At 35.5% G+C, this 18,959-nt stretch overlaps 1 protein-coding gene across 1 annotated transcript in view; it reads left to right on the forward strand.

Moving 5' to 3' along the window:
- Positions 1-239: 239 nt before the first annotated feature.
- Positions 240-18,959, forward strand: part of F13B (coagulation factor XIII, B polypeptide) — a gene marked incomplete at its 5' end in the record, with an annotated part of 25,306 nt that continues 6,586 nt past the window's right edge. Inside the window, 9 exons of the mRNA XM_008591932.1 lie at positions 240-440; positions 2,340-2,525; positions 8,981-9,157; positions 9,785-9,961; positions 12,409-12,588; positions 12,677-12,862; positions 13,927-14,109; positions 17,014-17,214; positions 17,967-18,149. Of these exons, the coding sequence (XP_008590154.1) occupies positions 240-440; positions 2,340-2,525; positions 8,981-9,157; positions 9,785-9,961; positions 12,409-12,588; positions 12,677-12,862; positions 13,927-14,109; positions 17,014-17,214; positions 17,967-18,149 (1,674 nt within the window). The remainder of the gene's footprint in view (positions 441-2,339; positions 2,526-8,980; positions 9,158-9,784; positions 9,962-12,408; positions 12,589-12,676; positions 12,863-13,926; positions 14,110-17,013; positions 17,215-17,966; positions 18,150-18,959) is intronic.

Here is an 18,959-nt window from a genome sequence, read left to right on the forward strand (position 1 = left end):
TGTCCAATTTTATTCTGACCGTTGGGTATTTAGTGTTGTCAGCAGATTATGATTAAGAATGATTAAAAAAAAATGCTTGGATTGCAACAAAAGCACCTTAAAAATTTAGGTAATAAAAATAAGTATTAGTTGAAGTGTCTGCAAACACTTGTTTTATAAAAATGTATTGTCACTTGATCATGAATTTTATGGTTTTAGATATGTTTTCCCACTTTCAACTTGACATTTACTTGTTTCAGAGAAACCCTGTGGTCTTCCTAGTGTGGAAAATGGAATGATTGCCCAATATTACTATACTTTTAAGAGTTTTTACTTTCCAATGAGCATAGACAAAAAGTTGTCATTCTTCTGCTTGGCTGGTTATACAACTGAAACTGGGAAACAAGAAGATCGAACCACATGTACTGGAGAAGGCTGGTCTCCAGAGCCCAGGTGCTTCAGTAAGTCAGCTGAATGTGTCAACACAATGGTTACAATACTCAAATTAGCTTATAAAAATAAAATTCCAACAAAATATAGAAAGTGGTTAAAACCTTTGGTAGATAAGAACAAAATTACTGGCAAACTGTCTTTTTACAAAATGGAGGCATATTCTGAAATTCTGTAAATGATGCTTTCACATTAAAATGTTATTTTCTTTGTTTTTATTAGTATCCTGTGAAGGAAGTAAAGGTAATGACTGTTATTGTTATTTATCACATTAGAGGAGACAGAGACTCAACAGAGTTACTTTTAAGTAATGAGTAACTTGTTGTATGGATAATTATGCACAGGAAGCAAGAAAAATGCTTAAGACACTGGCCTCAGGAAGGACAAGATTGCTACTGTAGTGCTTTATTATTTGGAAGACTCATCTCTCCTTTGTGTGCCATCTTCTCTCATAATACTTGTTAAAAACTAATGTGTTTTTCTAAAATTTGAGTTCAAACTTGTGAGACGGTAATGTGATTGGTTCATCTCATTATTTCATGTCAGGCTAAGCTATAGTCAAACTACCAATGGGCTTCCGCTGAGTCAGATGATCTCTCTTGAGCTAAGAATTCCCTAACTTCTGTTTTCCAGAGTAAGGGGATTTGTTGAGTCAGTTTCATCTAGAAAAGGAAGTAGGGTATGGGGATTACTGTGGTTGATATATCCAGCAAACATATCCATTTGGGATAATTATCCATTCTGTGACTTGAGGACAGACCATAAGTATAAGAATTTTACTTTTTGTCTTAGTGTAGACAATAGATTTATAGATAAATCCATTCATAAGTAGAGTATATAAATATATTAAACATCTTAGATTTATTAACTCTTTTAGCTTAAAGGAAAGAACATTGAAATAGGATCAAGAAGAGATCAGTACAATAGTGTGATAATTAAGGTATAACCTCCGCAGTCAGACTGCCTATATGTGAATCCAGTTCCACCGCTGGGAAGTGACTTTTGAGTCTAAGTTTTTCATCTATAAAATGGGGATAATACTGCTTCATTGAGATAATTGTTATAAAGCATTGTACTAAATATATGTGTGCAACAGGTACTGAATATATTTAAACTAATATTAACCTTGGATAAGTCTTTTAACCCTTCTGAATTGGTTTGTTGTGAGGGTCTAATATCAGGGCTTATAAAAATGGTAGAACTCCATACAATGCTAAGGTAATTTTATCATCAAATATATCACTGTTGCAAGTATTTACTAAAAATAACTCTGTAAACTCAACGCTTTTGAGCAACATATCTGTGATCTAGTCACAGTCCACATGAACTGACTGCTAAATCTTAACTGTGCAGCTAGGTGATTCCAAAATACTCAATGAAGGAGTCAATGAACAAAATTTTCACATCAAGGGAAGATGTTTTTAGAATTATTTAAGGATCCATAAAATAGAAATGTTCTTTTGTTGCATGATGTTAAAAATTGTCAAACTCACTAGACTTAAAAATATTAGGAAATAAATCCAAAGGAAATACCTTCCGTATGCAATTAGTAAAAACTAGTGAAAGAGCTATGGGTGTGTTTTCTAAAGGTAAATGTGGTGGCAATTAGTAAAAACTAGTGAAAGAGCTATGGGTGTGTTTTCTAAAGGTAAATGTGGTGGGGTTAGGAATGACTATAAGAACTGATATTAGTAAATACAAAGAAAGTCAATGTCAAATTGAACCATTTTCAAAGAAATTTTATCCAGATATTTTCAAATCAAATGAAATCAAGGAATTATGGATTAAAAATTATTTCTCTTCTTCAATTTCTAACTAAGGATAATATTATTCTTTTGTTTTAATTTTACAACTTCGTAAATGACAAGTTTAATTTCATCAAGTAAAGCAAATAAATATATTTTCCATAGAAAAATGCACTAAGCCTGAACTGAGAAATGGTTATTTCTCTGATGTAAAATTATCGTACAAAATTCAAGAGCACATGCGTTATGGTTGTGCTTCGGGCTACAAAACCACTGGAGGGAAGGATGAAGAAGTGATTCAATGTCTCTCTGATGGATGGTCCTCTCAACCAACCTGTAGGATGGAACGTGGTATGTATAAGAATCGTTTCCTAATACCGACGATAACAGCTTGTGAAGCTATTCCTTTCTTATACATATATATAGGCATTTTTATTTAATATAATTTATCTTCATTATGTTTGCATATGTGGGGAGTTGATATTATATTGGTTTTTTTCAAACTTTGTTTCCTTAATCCAAGGGTTCTCAACCCCTCCAACACCCCTGCTCCAGCATTCCTACTTTGTACTAATAAAAAAGAATCAGAATGGAATAAAATGAAAGTAACTTATCTTTTTCTTGAAACATATGTAAATAACTATTTCCTTTATTACAGAAGAATTCAATATCATGCACATTATTTTATACTGCAAACCAATGCCAGATATTTAAAAGTAATCTAATAATTTGAATATGCATATTTTGTTCGTGTGTTATAGTTCATTTAATTGTACAAATCCACAGATGATACATATTCAAAAAATTGTTACTGCACAAAACTTCAACTGAATTGCAGCCTTTGGTCAAATATAGTAGTCTAGAATTTGAAGAATACAGGACTGGTAGAGTTATGTCACAAGGTATATGAAAAAAGAGAATAGAAAGGCAAGGCAAACCGACTATTTTTCAATTTTGCCAAGGGTTGATTCTGCTATGTATTTTTTTTTCTCTCTCTTTCATTTTTTTTTATTGAAACATAATTGATTATTCATATTTATGGGTTGCAGAGTTGACTGTCAATACTTGTGTACCATATGTGATGATCAAATCAGGATAATTAGCGAATTCATCATTACAAAATGTAATCATTCTTTGTGTCCATAAACCAATTTCTCACTAAACCCCTGCAAATTTTTTTTATTGTTTTTTATTGTGAATATTGTTTTTTTTATTGTTTTTTATTGTGAATATTCATGGGGTACAAAGCTGATTGTCACCACTCGTGCCCAAGATGTGATGGCAAGATCCACACTGGCAGGATGCCCATTCCCACAAATTGTGATTATATCCCATGACCCCCACCAAATTATCCCCAACCTCTCTTCCCATCCTCCTTTCCCAACTCTACTTTGCATCTCTAGGTGTGCCCTCTCCCTCTGCAAGTCCAGTGCACCACTGTGGTCTTTCTTTCCTTCCTCCTTTCTTTCTTAACTTTCACTTATGAGTGAGCACATGTGGTATTTATCCCTCTGTGCTTTGCTTATTTCACTCAACAAAAGTTTCTCCAAGCTCATGCATGGTGTTGCGAATGGGAGAGTTTCATTCTTTTTTATGGCAGAGTAGAATTCCATGATGTATGTATATCACAGTTTCTTATCCAATCATCCATCGATGGACATTTAGGTTGGTTCCATAGCTTGGCTATTGTGAGCAGAGCTGTGATGAACATGGGTGTGCAGGTATCCCTTTGACATGATGATTTCCTTTCCTCTGGGAATATACCCAGAAGTGGGATGCTGGATCATATGGAAGATCTGTAGTTGTTTGAGAACCCTCCATACTGTTTAATGTAGCAGTTGTTCTAAATTACAGTCCCACCAACAGTGTAGGAGCATTCCCTTCTCTCCATATATTTGCCAGTATTTGTTATTCTCTTTTTTATTATAGCCAGGCTAACTGGGATTAGGTGATATCTCAATGTGGTTTTAATTTGCACTTCCCTGATGACTAGTGATGTTGAGCATTTTTTCATGAACATGTTGGCCATTTGTATGTCTTCCTTTGAAAAATTTCTATTCATCTCCTTTGGCCATTTTTTAATTTGGTTGTTTTTTCTACTGCATAATTACTTGAGTTTCTTGTTAATTGTGGATATTAATTCCTTGTCACATGCATAGTTAGCAAAATTTTCTCCCACTCTGTAGGCTGTCATTTCACTCTGTTGATTCCTTTTTTCTTTTGTTGCCTGTGCTTTTGGGCAACAGACTTCATAAAGTCTGTTTCCAGACCTAGTTTGTGAAATGTTTCACTTATATTTTCCCTTAGTAATTTCACCATTTCAGGTCTTCTGCTTAAGTCTATAATCCATTTCGAGTTGATTTTAGTAAATGGTGAGAGATGCATGTCTAGTTTCATTCTTCTGCATATGGATGTCCAATTTCCTCAGCACCACTTATTGAAGAGACAGTGTTTTCCCCAATGTATATTTTTGTTGCCTTTGTCCAATGTCAGATGAGTGTAAGTCTGAGGCGTGATGTCTGGGTTCTCTATTCTGCTCTGCTGGTCTTTTGTGTCTATTTTTTATGCCAGTACCTTGCTGTTTTGATATTATAGCTTTGTAGTATAATTTGAAGTCAGGTAGTGTTATGCCTCCAGCTTTATTATTTATTTATTTTTTTTGCTCAGGATTACTTTGGCTATCAGGGTCTTTTGTTGTTCCCTATGAATGTTAAGATTGTTTTTTTTCCATTTCGGTGAAGAATGTCGTTGGTATTTTGATGGGGATTCCATTGAGTCTGTAGACCACTTTGGATAGTATAGACATTTTCACAATGTTAATCCTTCCAATCCAAGAGCATGGAATGCCTTTCCATCTTTTTGTGTCATCTTTAATTTTTTTCAGTAGTGGTTTGCAGTTCTCTTTGTAGAGATCTTTCACCTCCTTAGTTAAACCAATTCCTAGGTCTTTTATTTTGTGTGTGTGACTGTTGTAAATGGGCTTACTTTTTGATTTCTCTTTCTGTTAGCTCACTATTGGAGAATATAAATGCAACTGATTTGGGGGCATTTATTTTGTATCCTGCAATGTTACTGAAATTATCAACCATCTTTAGGAGTTTTTTATAGAGTCTTTAGGTTTTTCTATACATAGTACCATGTCATCTGCAAATAGGGACAGTTTGACTTCATCTTTTCAAATATGGATGTCCTTTATTTCTTTATTTTGCATAATGGCTCTGGCTAGTACCTCCAGTACTGTTAAGTAGGAGCAGTGAGAGTGGGCATCCTTGTTTTTTTCCTGTTCATAGGGGAAAAGCCTTCAGTTTTTCTCCATTCAAATTGATACTGGCGGTGGGCTTGTCATGGGTGGCTTTATTGTGTTGAGATACTTTCCTTCTATACCTAATTTGTTGAGCATCTTTATCATGAAAGGATGTTGAATGTTGTCAAATGCTTTTTCAGTATCTATTGAGATAATCGTATAGTCTTTGTCCTTGGGTTTGTTGATGTGATGTATCACAATTGACTTTCATATGTTGAGCCATCCTTGCAACCCTGGGATGAATCCCACTTGATCATGGTGTATAATTTTTTTGCTGTGTTGCTGTATTCTGATTGCCAATATTTGTTGAGGAGCTTTGCATCTATGTTCATCAAGGATATTGGCCTATTGTTTTCTTTTTTTATTGTGTCTTTATCTGGTTTTGGTATCAGAATTATGTTGGTCTCATGGAATAAGTTTGGGAGAATGGCTTCCATTTCAATTTTTTGGAATAGTTTGAGGAGAATTGGTATTAATTTCCCTTTAAAGGTTTGGCAGAATTCAGCTGTAAAGCAATCTGGACCTGGGCTTTTCTTTGTTCGAAATTGCTGATTACCACTTCAATCTCATTGCTTGTTATTGGTCTGTTCAGGTTTTCTCTGTCTTCTTGGTTCAATCTGAGTAGTTTGTATGTGTCCAGAAACTTATCCATATCTTCCAGGTTTTCATGCTTTTTGTCATACAGTTGTTTATAATAGTTTCTAATGATTCTTCATATTTCTGTGGTATTGGTTGTAATGTCTCCCTTTTCATTTCTGATTTTTGTTATTTGGATCTTCTCGCTTCTTTTTTTTGTTAACCTAGCTAATGGTTTGTCTATTTTATTTTTCTTCTTGAAAACCAACTTTTTGTGGGGTTTTTTTTTGGTCTCTATTTCATTTAGTTCTACTCTGTTCTTAATTTTTTATTTCTGTCTACTGTCTTTTGGATTGGATTGTTGTTGTTTTTCTAGTTTTCTGAGGCATAGTGTTAGGTTGTTTATTTGAAGTCTTTCCATTCTTTTGATGTTAGCTTTTATTACAATAAATTTGCCTCTCAGTACTGCTTTTGCAGTATCCCACAAGTTTTGGTATGATATATCTTCATTTTCATTAGTTTCAAGATTTTTTTGACTGCCTGTTTAATTTCTTGTTGGACCCATAGGTCATTCAGGAGCCTATTGTTTAGTTTCCATGTATTTGTATAGTTTTCAGAGCTTTGCTTGTTATTAATTTCTAGTCCATTGTGATCTGAAAGATACTTGGAATGATTTCAATTTTTAAAAATTTGTTTAGACTAGATTTGTGGCCTAATACATGGTCTATTCTGGAGAACATTTCATGTGCTGATGAGAAGAAAGTATATTCTTTAGTTGTTGGGTTAAATTTTCTGTATGTATCTGCCAGGTCCAGTTGGTCTAAGTTGTAGCTTAAATCCTGTGTCAGTCTGTTGACATGGCCTGGAAGATCTGTCCAATACTGAAAAATTGGTGTTCAGGTCACCCACTATTAATGTATTAGGGCCTATTTCTTTCTTTAGGTCTAAGAGTGTTTCCTTTATATATCTAGGTGCTCCAGTATTGGGTGTATATATATTTAAGATTGTTATGTCTTCTAGCTGGATAGATCCTTCTTTGTCTCTTTTCATGTTTTTGGTTTAAAGTCTATTTTATCCTATATAAGAATAACTACTACTACTCATTTTGAGTTTCCATTTGCACAGTATATCTTTTTCCATCCCTTTGCTTTTAATCTATGTGTGTCTCTATAGGTGAGGTGGGTCTCTTGAAGACAACCTATACTTGGGTCTAGCTTTTTAATCAAATCAGTCAGTCTGTGTTGTTTGAATGGGGAATTTAATCCATTCACATTTAGGCTAGTTATTGACAGGTATTGTTTAATCCCTGTCATTTAATTGCTTTTTGTTTAGATGTTTTAAACACCTGTTGATCATTACTTCCCCCTTTGATTTCTTTTCTTCAATGTTACTTGGAAATTTGAGGTGGCATGATTTAGCCTCTTTGTTTCACTGGCATTTTTGTTTTAATGGCAGGTTTTGCTCTTTCTTGTGTATCTGTGATAGTGATCATCATTATTCAGATTCCAGATGAAGGACTCCCTTGAGAATTTCTTGCAGGGCTGATCATGTAGTTGTGAACTCCTCCAATTTTTGTTTGTCTGGGAAATACACTATTTCTTCCTCATTTCTGAAGGAGAGCCTTGCTGGGTAGAGAATTCTTGGCTGGCAATTTTTTCTTTTAGTATTTTGAATATATCATTCCACTTTCTTCTGGCCTTAGGGTTTCGGTTTAGAAGTCTGATGTTAGTCTGATGGGGGTTCCCTTATAAGTGACTTGATGATTTTCTCTTGCTGCTTTTAGAATTCTCTCTTTGTCTTTGAGCTCTGCAAATTTGACTATAATGTGTCTTGGAGAGGATCTTTTTAGACTGAATCTGTTTGGGGTCCTTTGAGCTTCTTGGATCTGAAGGTCTGCATCTCTCCCTACACCTGGGAAGTTTTCTGTTATTATTTCCTTGAATAGGTTTTTAATACCTTTTCCTTTCTCCTCCCCTCCTGGAATACCCACAGTTTGGATGTTAGAGTGCTTGAGATTGTCTTCTATCTCTCTTAGATTTTCTTCATTATTTTAAATTATTTTTTTCTTTTATTTGTCTGCCTGGGTGATTTCAAAAAGACCATATTCAAGATCTGAAATTCTTTCTTCTGCTTGGTATAGCCTGCTGCTCAAGCTCTCTGTTGTGTTTTTTATTTCACTAAGTGAATCTTCATTTCTGGGAGTTCTGCTACACTCTTTTTGATGGTATTGGTCTCTTTGTAAATCTCCTCCTTCATATTCTGGATATTTTTCTTGCTTCATTGTATTTTATAATTGAGTATTCTTTTATCTCTTTGAGTTTTTAAGATCATTGTTCAGAATTACTTTTCAAACATTTCAAAGATTCCCTATCCTATGGGGTCTGGAATTTGAACATCACTTCATTCCTTTGGTGGTGTCAAATCTTCTTGTTTGTTTGCAGTTCTAGTATTTCTTCATTGATATTTGGTCATCTGGTAGAGGACTTGCCTCTTCTATTACTCTGGGGTTGGCCATGAGGATAAACATTTCCTCCCCTATTTGCAATCTCTAGTGTTAACTGTTCATATATATCAGTGTAGTCAAGTGATTGGCAGGTTGCCTATAGAGTGGCCCTGGCTGCTACTGTGGTGACAGTAGGTGTGGCGGTGGCTACATTACACCACCTTGGCTCCTGTTCCAACTTTCCGTGGCTGTAGACGGAGACCCCAGAGCCATGTGGGTCTTGGCTCACCTCAGGGTCTGCTGGGCTGTGGGTGCTTCCCTTCCCTCTGGGGCTATAGACTGAGCCCCTGGCACCATGCAGGTCTTGGCTTACTTCTGCTATTTATTCTTAAGATTTAATGAAAATATATATTGAAATTTCTTTATGATATTCTAGGTTGTCAATGAATTTCATAAAATAAATAACCTTTTTTTTTTTTTTAGAAACATGTTTGGCCCCTGAATTATATAATGGAAATTATTCCACAACACAGAAAACATTCAAAGTGAAGGACAAAGTACAATATGAATGTGCTACTGGCTACTACACGGCTGGAGGAAAAAAGACCGAGGAGGCAGAATGTCACACTTACGGGTGGTCTCTCACACCACAATGTACCAGTAGGTTCTCGCTCTGGATAAAATCTACTTTACTTCTGAAACCTTCCTCTCATTCGGGAATGTAGATAAGTTGTCGCACTAATTAAGTTCCATTTTCATACATTTTTTGCTTCTGGTTTTAATTATGTTGATAGTAGTCTTTAATAATTTAAAGCTCTCAAGTAGGAAAAAAGCTATTTTTTTTTTTTTTTTTGTCTTTTGTCTTTTTTCCATGTCCGGCAACGGATCGCAACCCTCAGTGTTGCCCCCGTACCGGACCGGGGACCGGCAACGGGATTGCAACGCTCGGTGTTGCTCCCGCGCCTCGCTCAGCCAGTGAGCGGGAACCGGTCTGTATGTGGGATCCGAACCCTCGGGCGGGAGCGCCGCCGCGCTTCCCAAGCGGCGCACTATCCAGTGCGCCACCGGGCCGGCCCGGAAAAAAGCTATTTTACCTAAAATAATTAAATTAGACTAAGCCTAATTATATTTTCTAAATACGTAAAGTGAATCTATAAGATTTTATTATTTAAAACAGAATATGGCACATTTATTGATGTCTATTTCAGATATGGCATATAAATAGTAAGTGAATTTTGTTCTAGCAGAAAAAACACTTTACGTTTTTATTTGTTCTTTCATTTTTAGAATTAAAGTGCTCTTCTTTAAGGTTAATAGAAAATGGTTATTTTCATCCTGTAAAGCAAACCTATGAAGAAGGGGATGTAGTTCAGTTTTTCTGTCATGAAAATTACTATCTAAGTGGACCTGACTTGATTCAGTGCTATAGCTTCGGTTGGTATCCAGAATCTCCTATATGTGAAGGTAAATTTTTAAATTTCACACTCACAAATGAAATATCATGTCTTTATCATCTTTAATTTCTATGTGATATGAAAAAACATGTCTGCGGTTATATTTAATTCTTGTCCTGAGTACTACTTTAAAAATAAATATTGTCTTTTGAATCAGTGCTATTTTTGGCAATCTTTAATATATTCCATCTGAAGAAACCTTAGTTTTGTATTACTTTGTAGAATGGATATATCTTAAAATTTATTATTTTAAAATGTCTATTACAAAATTTAAATCTCTTAATGTAACAAATAACCTTTTTTTGTTGGGAATTGCTAGACCCAATTATCCCAAGCTGGTGACTTTGTGAGGATACTTTAATTGGCCACCTATTTCCTGATGTGGAGAATGTTACTTAGAACTAAAAATGTAAAATGAGGTCAACCAGTAAGAGTGACCCAAAAATGTGATAGGTGTGGTTGCATTTCTATCACTGGATGCATTCAAGCAGGCAGTGTGATTAGGTGTAAGAAGACGTCAATTCAGTAGTCATTTAAACACATCTACAATGTAATATGAAGAAAACCTCTGTGTAGCAGAGGAAACACGTATGAAAAAGTAATTCCTGTAATGTGACAAATGATATAATAAAATCAGGTACAAAGTGCTTGAATAAAACATTAGATTCTGACTGGTACGGTGTGGGATAGCACTCACAGAAGTGATAAATAACTGGGACATAAAAGATAAACAGGAGTTTGAGGATTGGGAAGGATGGGGTAAGGCAAAGGGCTTGATAGTCACTATTTTCTCTGTAATACGGGAAACAGTGTTGTTATTTACAGGCAAATGAAAGACATGAAGGTAGAACTTGGAAGAGAGTGAAGATTTGAAACAGGTGCTAGGAGGAGCAGAAGAGGGAGCTGACCAGGGCTATGCGATGGGATTGCCCAGAACTATCATAATTCTGAAAATGTATTAAACAGCAACTTTATTGGTTTTGTGACTGTCCAGGCATACTCAACAGCCATGGCATAACAGTCGAGAAAAAATTTGTTAGTAAATTTTCTGTGACATGTTATTTAAAAAAAATAAAAGACAGACCTACTTATGGCCTATTCCATACCTCCTCCCCCTACAAATTAGTCAGCAAGCCAATACGCCTGTTATCCTAATCCCTGGACCCAGCGAATGTTACTTTATATGGCAGAAGGAACTTTGCAGTTAAGGATCTTGAGTTGTGAATATTATCTGGGATTATCCATTTGGACCCTAAATGTAGCCACAAGTGTCCCTCTAAAAGGGAGATGGAGAGAGATTTGACTACAGAAGAGGACATAGAACACATGACAATGGACAGCAACTGGTTGAAGTGATAAGAGGAAGGGGTCTTGAGCCAATGAGGAAGGGAACAGGCAGCCTCCAGAAGCTGCAGAAGTCAAAAGTAACCGATATTCCTTTAAAGACCCCAGAAGGAATCCAGCCTTCCAACACCTAGATTTTAGCCCAGTGAAACTGATTCTGGACTTTCTGCATCCAGAGCTGTAAGAGAATAAATTTGTGCTCTTTTAAGCTACTAAATTGTGGAAATTTGTCACAGCAGCAATAGGAAACTAATACAGTCAATATTTTATAACAGTTAAGAACAGGATATTTTAATTCAAACAGACATGGGTTCAAGACAGATCCATTACCTACTACTAACACACTTACTTTGTAAGTTTTAGTTTCTTCTTCTGTAATATGGAAAAATTAATAGTCCCTACATAATAAGTTATTTTAGGACTAGGAGATAATGAATGTAAGATGCTTGCTGCTTTAGTATTCTATAGGTACATAACAGTGTTACCATGAACTAAGCAGCTTAAAACAACACAAGGTATTATTTCACAGTTTCTGTAGGTTGGAAGTCTGGGTATAGTTTAACTGGCTCCTCTACATCAGTGTCTAACAAAGCAGGAATTGAGGTGTCACTGGGCTGCAGTCTCATCTGAGGCTTAACTGGACAGCAGTCTTCTTCAAACTTGTGGTTTGGGGCAGCATTCAGTGCTTTGCAGACTGCTGAATTGAGAGCCTCAGTTTCTTGCTGGCTGTCGGCTGGAGGCGGCTTTCTACCACTTGCCTACCGCCCTCCATTTAGAAGCTCGCAATGTTGCCACAAAGTTGCTTCTTCTAAACCAGCTGGGAGAGAGAGTTTCTCAGCAAGAATGATGTTACAATACTACGTTGCATAATTGTGTATACATAATCATGTACTACCCATCTTTGCTGTATTCCGTTGGCTAGTAGGCAAGCCACAGGTCCCACGCCTGGAGTGGGCTATCATACAAGACAGTGGACATCAGGAGTCAGGGAACAGAGGGGTGCTCCTAGAGTCTGTCTGCCAGGCTTTCTATGGTGCTTAGCACAATGAATATTCTTATTAAATCTTTTTTTTTGTAATTATATGACTAAATGTGGTAATATTTTTCTTTAAGGAAGGAGAAATCGATGTCCTCCTCCACCTCTGCCTCTAAACTCCAAAATTCCAACATATTCAACAACTTATCGTCATGGAGAAATAGTTCGTATAGAATGTGAACTTAATTTTGGGATCCAGGGGTCAGAAGACATACGTTGTGAAAATGGAAAATGGACAGAACCTCCAAAATGCATTGGTTGGTAGCACCTTGAATAAGCTTTTCTTCAAATGAAACCTACGTGTGTGGCTAAATGGTCTCTTCGCTTTCAACTGTAACTTTTCAGAAGAAAAGGAGAAGACAGTTTGTGAGGAGCCACCCTTCATTGAGAACGGTGCAGCAAACCCACAAGCTAAGATTTATTACAATGGAGATAAAGTGACATATGGATGTAAAGGCGGCTACCATCTCCGTGGATCAAATGAGATAACTTGTAATCGTGGGAAATGGACACCTGCCCCCGAGTGTGTTGGTACGTGTGCTGCATTTACGATCAGTAGCTAAGCCCACAGTGCAAAATGTTTTATCGTATTTATTTTATCCACATGTTCATATCAACAGACCACTGCTTAGAAAATTTAGAGACGCATTGCTACCGCACCTACTCTGCAACTTTCATGTGTGCATGGAGCCCTCTGTAGAATTTAAGCCAATGTAAGAATATTCAGAAACTAAAAAAAAAATTGTTTTAAATATATGAGTGTTAGGCACTAATTGTCTGACCTCTGTGATGCCATGACTTGTGAACTTTAAATGCCAGCACATAAGCGATGATGTGCTTCATTAGAGAAGTAAATAAGGGCATATTGGATCGAGTGACGGGGCATGAGCATGATCTACTTCTCCCTACACATCCTGCAAAGTTAGGACAGAGCTCTCCGACTTTGGTAAGTCCCACTGATATTGCTTTTGCATCTGGCCATCCTGAACCTTCCACCCTTCCGAGACATGGCCCTGGCCTTTCGTTTTACTGAAGGGCGCCACCAGCATACACTACCACTCCTGGGGCTGCTCTTCTTGCCGAGCTTCTCATTTCTTGATCAGATTCTGGAGAGATTTCTGCAAATGTACTTACTTAGGATATTTATTGCATAAGACAAAAGTTAGGAAGGATGCTAAAGAAATTAGCAAAGTAAGAGAAAGATTCTAAAGACAGGAAAAAATGGACATTTCATCTATGGGCTGATTGAGACCTGTGATGAAGAGAAATGGGAAGGGAGAAAATAAAAATGGATAATGCCAAAGGGTAGTTTTAGAATTGACCATAATCTTTAGGTTGAAAACATTGTTGCCCTTTCTATACATCTTAGGAATAACTGTGTCGTAGTTCCTTCACAATCAAGAAAAGAAAAAAATGTGCAAACGTAGGCAGAACATTTGCTGTTTATTCTTGCCTAGTAAATTTTAAAAGTATTTGAGCCGAATAACATTTTTGTAATTTCTGATAAATTTAGAAATCTATTGTAGTATGAGCAACTGTAGCATGTCATTGTTCTTATGAGTTCATATTAATTTTTAAATGGCCTCTTTTCTTAGAAAATAATGAGAATTGTAAGCCTCCACCTGATGTCACAAACGGAGCTGCTGTGGGTGGGTTGTTGACAAGCTACGCAACAGGGTCTTCGGTGGAATATCGGTGCAATGAATATTACATACTGAAGGGGCCAAAAGTATCTCATTGTGAACAAGGAAAGTGGTCACCCCCACCTGTCTGCTTGGGTAAGAGAGAGAACACACTGAATTTTACTATTACATTTGTATTTTTATGTAATTTTAAAAATAATGTGTCTAGAATGAAAATGATTTTGGATAAGTCTTTTTTTCCCAAGTGTTTTCCCCTGTCATTCTTTGAGAAGAAAATCTCTAATATTTTAGTGTGTAGGATTACATTAGTTCTTACCCCATTACTTCCTTTTATTGTGGTGTAATATATATAACATTAAATTTATCATTTTAACCATTTTTAAGTGTACAATTCAGTGGCATTAAGTATATTCACATTTTTTTAACTGATTGGTTTTGTGTGTCTTTCTCCGAACTGAAATTCCCCCCTACTATAGCCCTTAATGTCTCCACTTGCATTGTCCTCGGAATGTCGTTTGGAGAGAAGCATAATCAATCCAGTTTTTTCCTTGGTAAAGCATATCACTAATAGCTTCTTCACCACCACTTCCTCCCTCGAATGGTCACCTTTGTTACATCTTGTTGATCATATAAAAATGTTTGTAACTGCTCTGAATATATTTGGAATAAGGCATGATATGATGAACATTCATATTTCAAGTAGAAAATTGAAGAAGTTATGCAGATAATTACCTACATTGATTGAGATGATGATTTTCTTCATTTTTTAAAAACTTTTCTGGCCTGAGTTACATTTGAAAATGATGTAACTGGTCACTACAATTGCATTGGATAGGTTCCATTGTGACTTTTACAAGTAAGCAACGACATAATAAACTTTCTATAAGCTAAAATAAAATAGTTACATAAATAAAAACATTAGCATTTTTAAACTACAAATGCAAATCATTATTTACTAAAAAATTAATAAGTTAATTGAAGCACCTATAAGAAAACAGAAAATGTCATTAACCTTGCCTGAAACAATTGCCGTTAATGACTAAGATAATGAACGTCTTTGAAACCTTTTTTTACACACACACTCATACACACACACAGAGCACAAAAATGCTATTGTATATGCAGAGATTATGTATCTTTTTTAACTTAAAATATATTATAAGCATGGTTTGACATACAATATATATTTTAATACAATATGTATTTTATATTTTATATGTATACTATACATCTTAGTAGCTGCATAGTATTACACAATGCAGATATACCATAACTAATTTAACTAATCATTTTATTGATGGATGTTTAGTGTTCAACCTTTTCATATTCCAAACAGTGCATTTTGTAACTAAACAGTTGTATATCTTAAAAATCTTTATTTTTATTTAAAAAAATAATTATATTTATTTTTCTCATGTTTTAGTTTCTTATTAGTTTTTAGATTTTATAAAGTGGAATTTCTGGATCAAAGAAATTGGAATTTTAATTTTTCTTGTTAATTGACAAATTGTCCTTTAGAAAGTTTATTCTGATTTTTAGCATTACCATCAGTGAATTAAGGTAGTAGTTTTCTTAATCTGTCGACTTTGAATATTTTAATCTTCACACTTTTGTTAATCCAGTAAGCAATATTATTTGGGTTCGTTTAAATATTAATAAGCTTGGTATTTTCCAATCTTCTGGCAGCTACAGGATTTTTTTCTCATGAATTAATTGTTCATAGTTTAGCCATTTTCCGTACTCATAAGAGCTATATCTGTATGAATTATATTATGCATTTGAAAATTATGTATTTTGATATTCCCATTCAAATTTAGATGTATCTTTACCTATAATAATTTTTCTATTGCTCTCATATGTTTATAAATGTTTTAAATGATGTGGTTGACATTGTATTGAATGGAAATATAGACATCGCTGAGGATAGAGACTGGATTAAAATAGTAATGAGAAACCCAGTGAGGAAACCATCTCATAAAGCATAACAAGGTTTAAAGAAATCTGTCATTCTGTATCGGGAACAGTTGCCTCACGATGGCTAGGCGTGCTGCTAATGACTCAGAGCAAATACTGAGTGAGGACCCATCACTGTCATCAGGGCGAGAGGAGAGAGCTCTGCTCGTTTTGTTTATTTGTTGGAACTGAAAGTATTCCAGGTACAAATCCGGACTACGTGTGATGAGGGTAGAATTTTCCGTCTGTGAGTTACTGTTCAAGACAATATGAACGTCTCTAAGCCCCCCTACTCCTCTCCCCAGCTCCCACTTTCCCGCAGCCGCTCTGGCCTCCCGCCTCTTCCCCAAACAAGCCCAGCGTGCTCACCGCAGGGCCTTTGCACTGGCCAGTTCCCTCTGCCTGGAATACTCTTTTGTCAGAAAATGACGTGGTTCACTACTTAACCTTCTTCAAGTTTTTGTGCAAATATCAGTTCATATTTAAGCTTTTGCCAATCACCTTCCTTAAAAGAGCAACCTGCCTTCTTCCAGCCCTTTCGATAGCCCCTTCCCTCCCCTCACTACTCTTTTTCCCATCTAATCTATCATATGCTGTAGTTTAAAAATGAACACAAATCATAAAATTCATGTATTGATTATATTTATTATTTATTGTGGGTGTTTCTTCCAGTTAGATGGTAAGCCCCATGAGGGCAGAGATCTTTCTTTTATTCACTGATGATCAAGTGGTAGGTTTTCTATAAATATTTATACAATACATTACATTTTCTATGACAAGGTTTTTATTTTATAGAAAGGAAATCATGATTAACCTAACTGCTTGATAGCCTTAAACAATATTTTTAAAGTTTCAAATTAAGGAGTTTTAATTTATGATGTAATAAAAACAATTAGAAATGTGTGCATTTATTTGATAGTAATAAAATATATATTTTATTATGTATATTTGTGAGAAGCTTTAATAATGATACCTGTCAAATATAAAATATTGCTTCTGTTGCCGTCATAATTTGTAGGTTAAAAATATATCACTTTCATGTTTGTCAGATGAGTAAAGAATTTAAAAGAACATTTTGTTTTTCAGAGCCATGTACTGTTAATGCGGATTACATGAACAGAAATAACATAGGGATGAAGTGGAAATATGAAGGGAAGGTCTTACATGGAGATTTAATAGATTTTGTATGTAAACAAGGGCATGCCTTACCTCCATCAACTCCGCTGTCTGCATTAACCGTGCAGTGCAATCGAGGCGAACTGAGATATCCCTCCTGTGTACGACAAGGTAAAACAATAATGCTTTCTCACAATTTCCTGCTGGATCGTTATCCGCCACCTGGATTGAAAGGTTATTTTTATGACCATAAGCATCATCTTCTAATCTATGAAGTTGGGAGTGATCCAATTCCAATTTCCAGTCAGCAATTACATTTAAATAGCATGACTATGCTGATGTCTTTTGATTCCAATAAGTCCATATTAAGAAGTAAAAAATCAAGAAGTTATATATATATATATATGTATCATCAGTCTGTCAGAGAACTCATCACCTCATGTGAGCACGCCACAGCACTCTAAAACATCACTTTACTCAAATTGTGCTCAGCACCGTTGTGTCAGAAAAGCGCTTTATGCAGTGTGACAGATTTTCTGTGCTCCCAGGATACAGACTATTACTTTTAATAAAAATGTATAAAATAAAAAGAAAGATAATATATACTTAAAGCATGGCTTCGAGAGAGATTTCATACACTTTCACTTTTTGCTAGATAGAAAGGGAATAATAATAAAAGCATGATTATTAACACTTTAGCAGCTTTAAATATGTATTTAAATATTATAACATTGGATTCTAATGGTAATAAAAATTCTTACAGTATGAAATTGTTCCAGAAACATTTTTAATATTTAAAAATATTTGAGAACTGCCTAAAATGCCTTTACATAAAAGATCTTATTTTATTTCTGTTTCAATTATAAAAACACTGGGTAATTATTATAGTAATTCAGTGTATACTTTAAAAATAATTTTTGCAGAATCTAAAGGAATGTGTGCATCTCCTCCACTTATTAAAAATGGAGTTATTATTAGTTCAACAGTAGACATCTATGAAAATGGTTCCTCAGTAGAGTACAGATGTTTTGATCACCATTTCCTGCAAGGGTCTAGAGAGACCTATTGTTTAGAAGGAGCGTGGACTACGCCACCATTGTGTTTAGGTATGTACTGCTAAATATGCCTATATAACCAAGTAAAACTGTATATTTTAAGCTTTCTATAACTTTTGAGTTGATATAACATGAAAATCATGCTAAATTTGCAGCACTTATGTTATTTTATTAGTGTGCCTATTTAATCATTTGTTTCTATTCTTTCCTTTAGATTATAAATAACGGTAGTCTAGTCTTCTTTAATAAATATTTTTTAAATACAAACCATGCATCTGGTACTAGTTTGGTATGAGGCTAAGAGATGAATAAGCCAATAGTGGCGTGAGTAAACATGTTAACAATTATCATTCTATGTGACTGGTATGTAGTAGAAAACATGAATATAATGGAGGAACAAAGATAGAAGTGGTCCCCTCAACATGGAAAGATGAAGCAAATTAATGCTTTCATTTGCAAAGCACTCTGGAAGTAACATTTATTAAGGCCCTCAGAAGTCATAAAACAGAATACCTATAAATAATAAGGAAATATTTCTTTGTTTCCAATTCTGACTTTTATTTATTTTTCTTATCTTATTCCACTGGTTAAGACTTCAGTACGGGGCCGGCCCGGTGGCGCACTGGATAGTGCGCCGCTTGGGAAGCGTGGCGGCGCTCCCGCCCGAGGGTTCGGATCCCACATACAGACCGGTTCCCGCTCACTGGCTGAGCGAGGCATGGGGGCGACGCTGAGGGTTGCAATCCCGTTGCCGGTCCCCGGCCCGGTACGGGGGCAACACTGAGGGTTGCAATCCGTTGCCGGACACGGAAAAAAGACAAAAAACAAAAAAAAAAAAAAAAAAAAAAAAAACTTCAGAAA

Source organism: Galeopterus variegatus, unplaced genomic scaffold (assembly GCF_000696425.1).
Source record: "Galeopterus variegatus unplaced genomic scaffold, G_variegatus-3.0.2 Scaffold7414, whole genome shotgun sequence".
Lineage (NCBI taxonomy): Eukaryota > Metazoa > Chordata > Mammalia > Dermoptera > Cynocephalidae > Galeopterus > Galeopterus variegatus.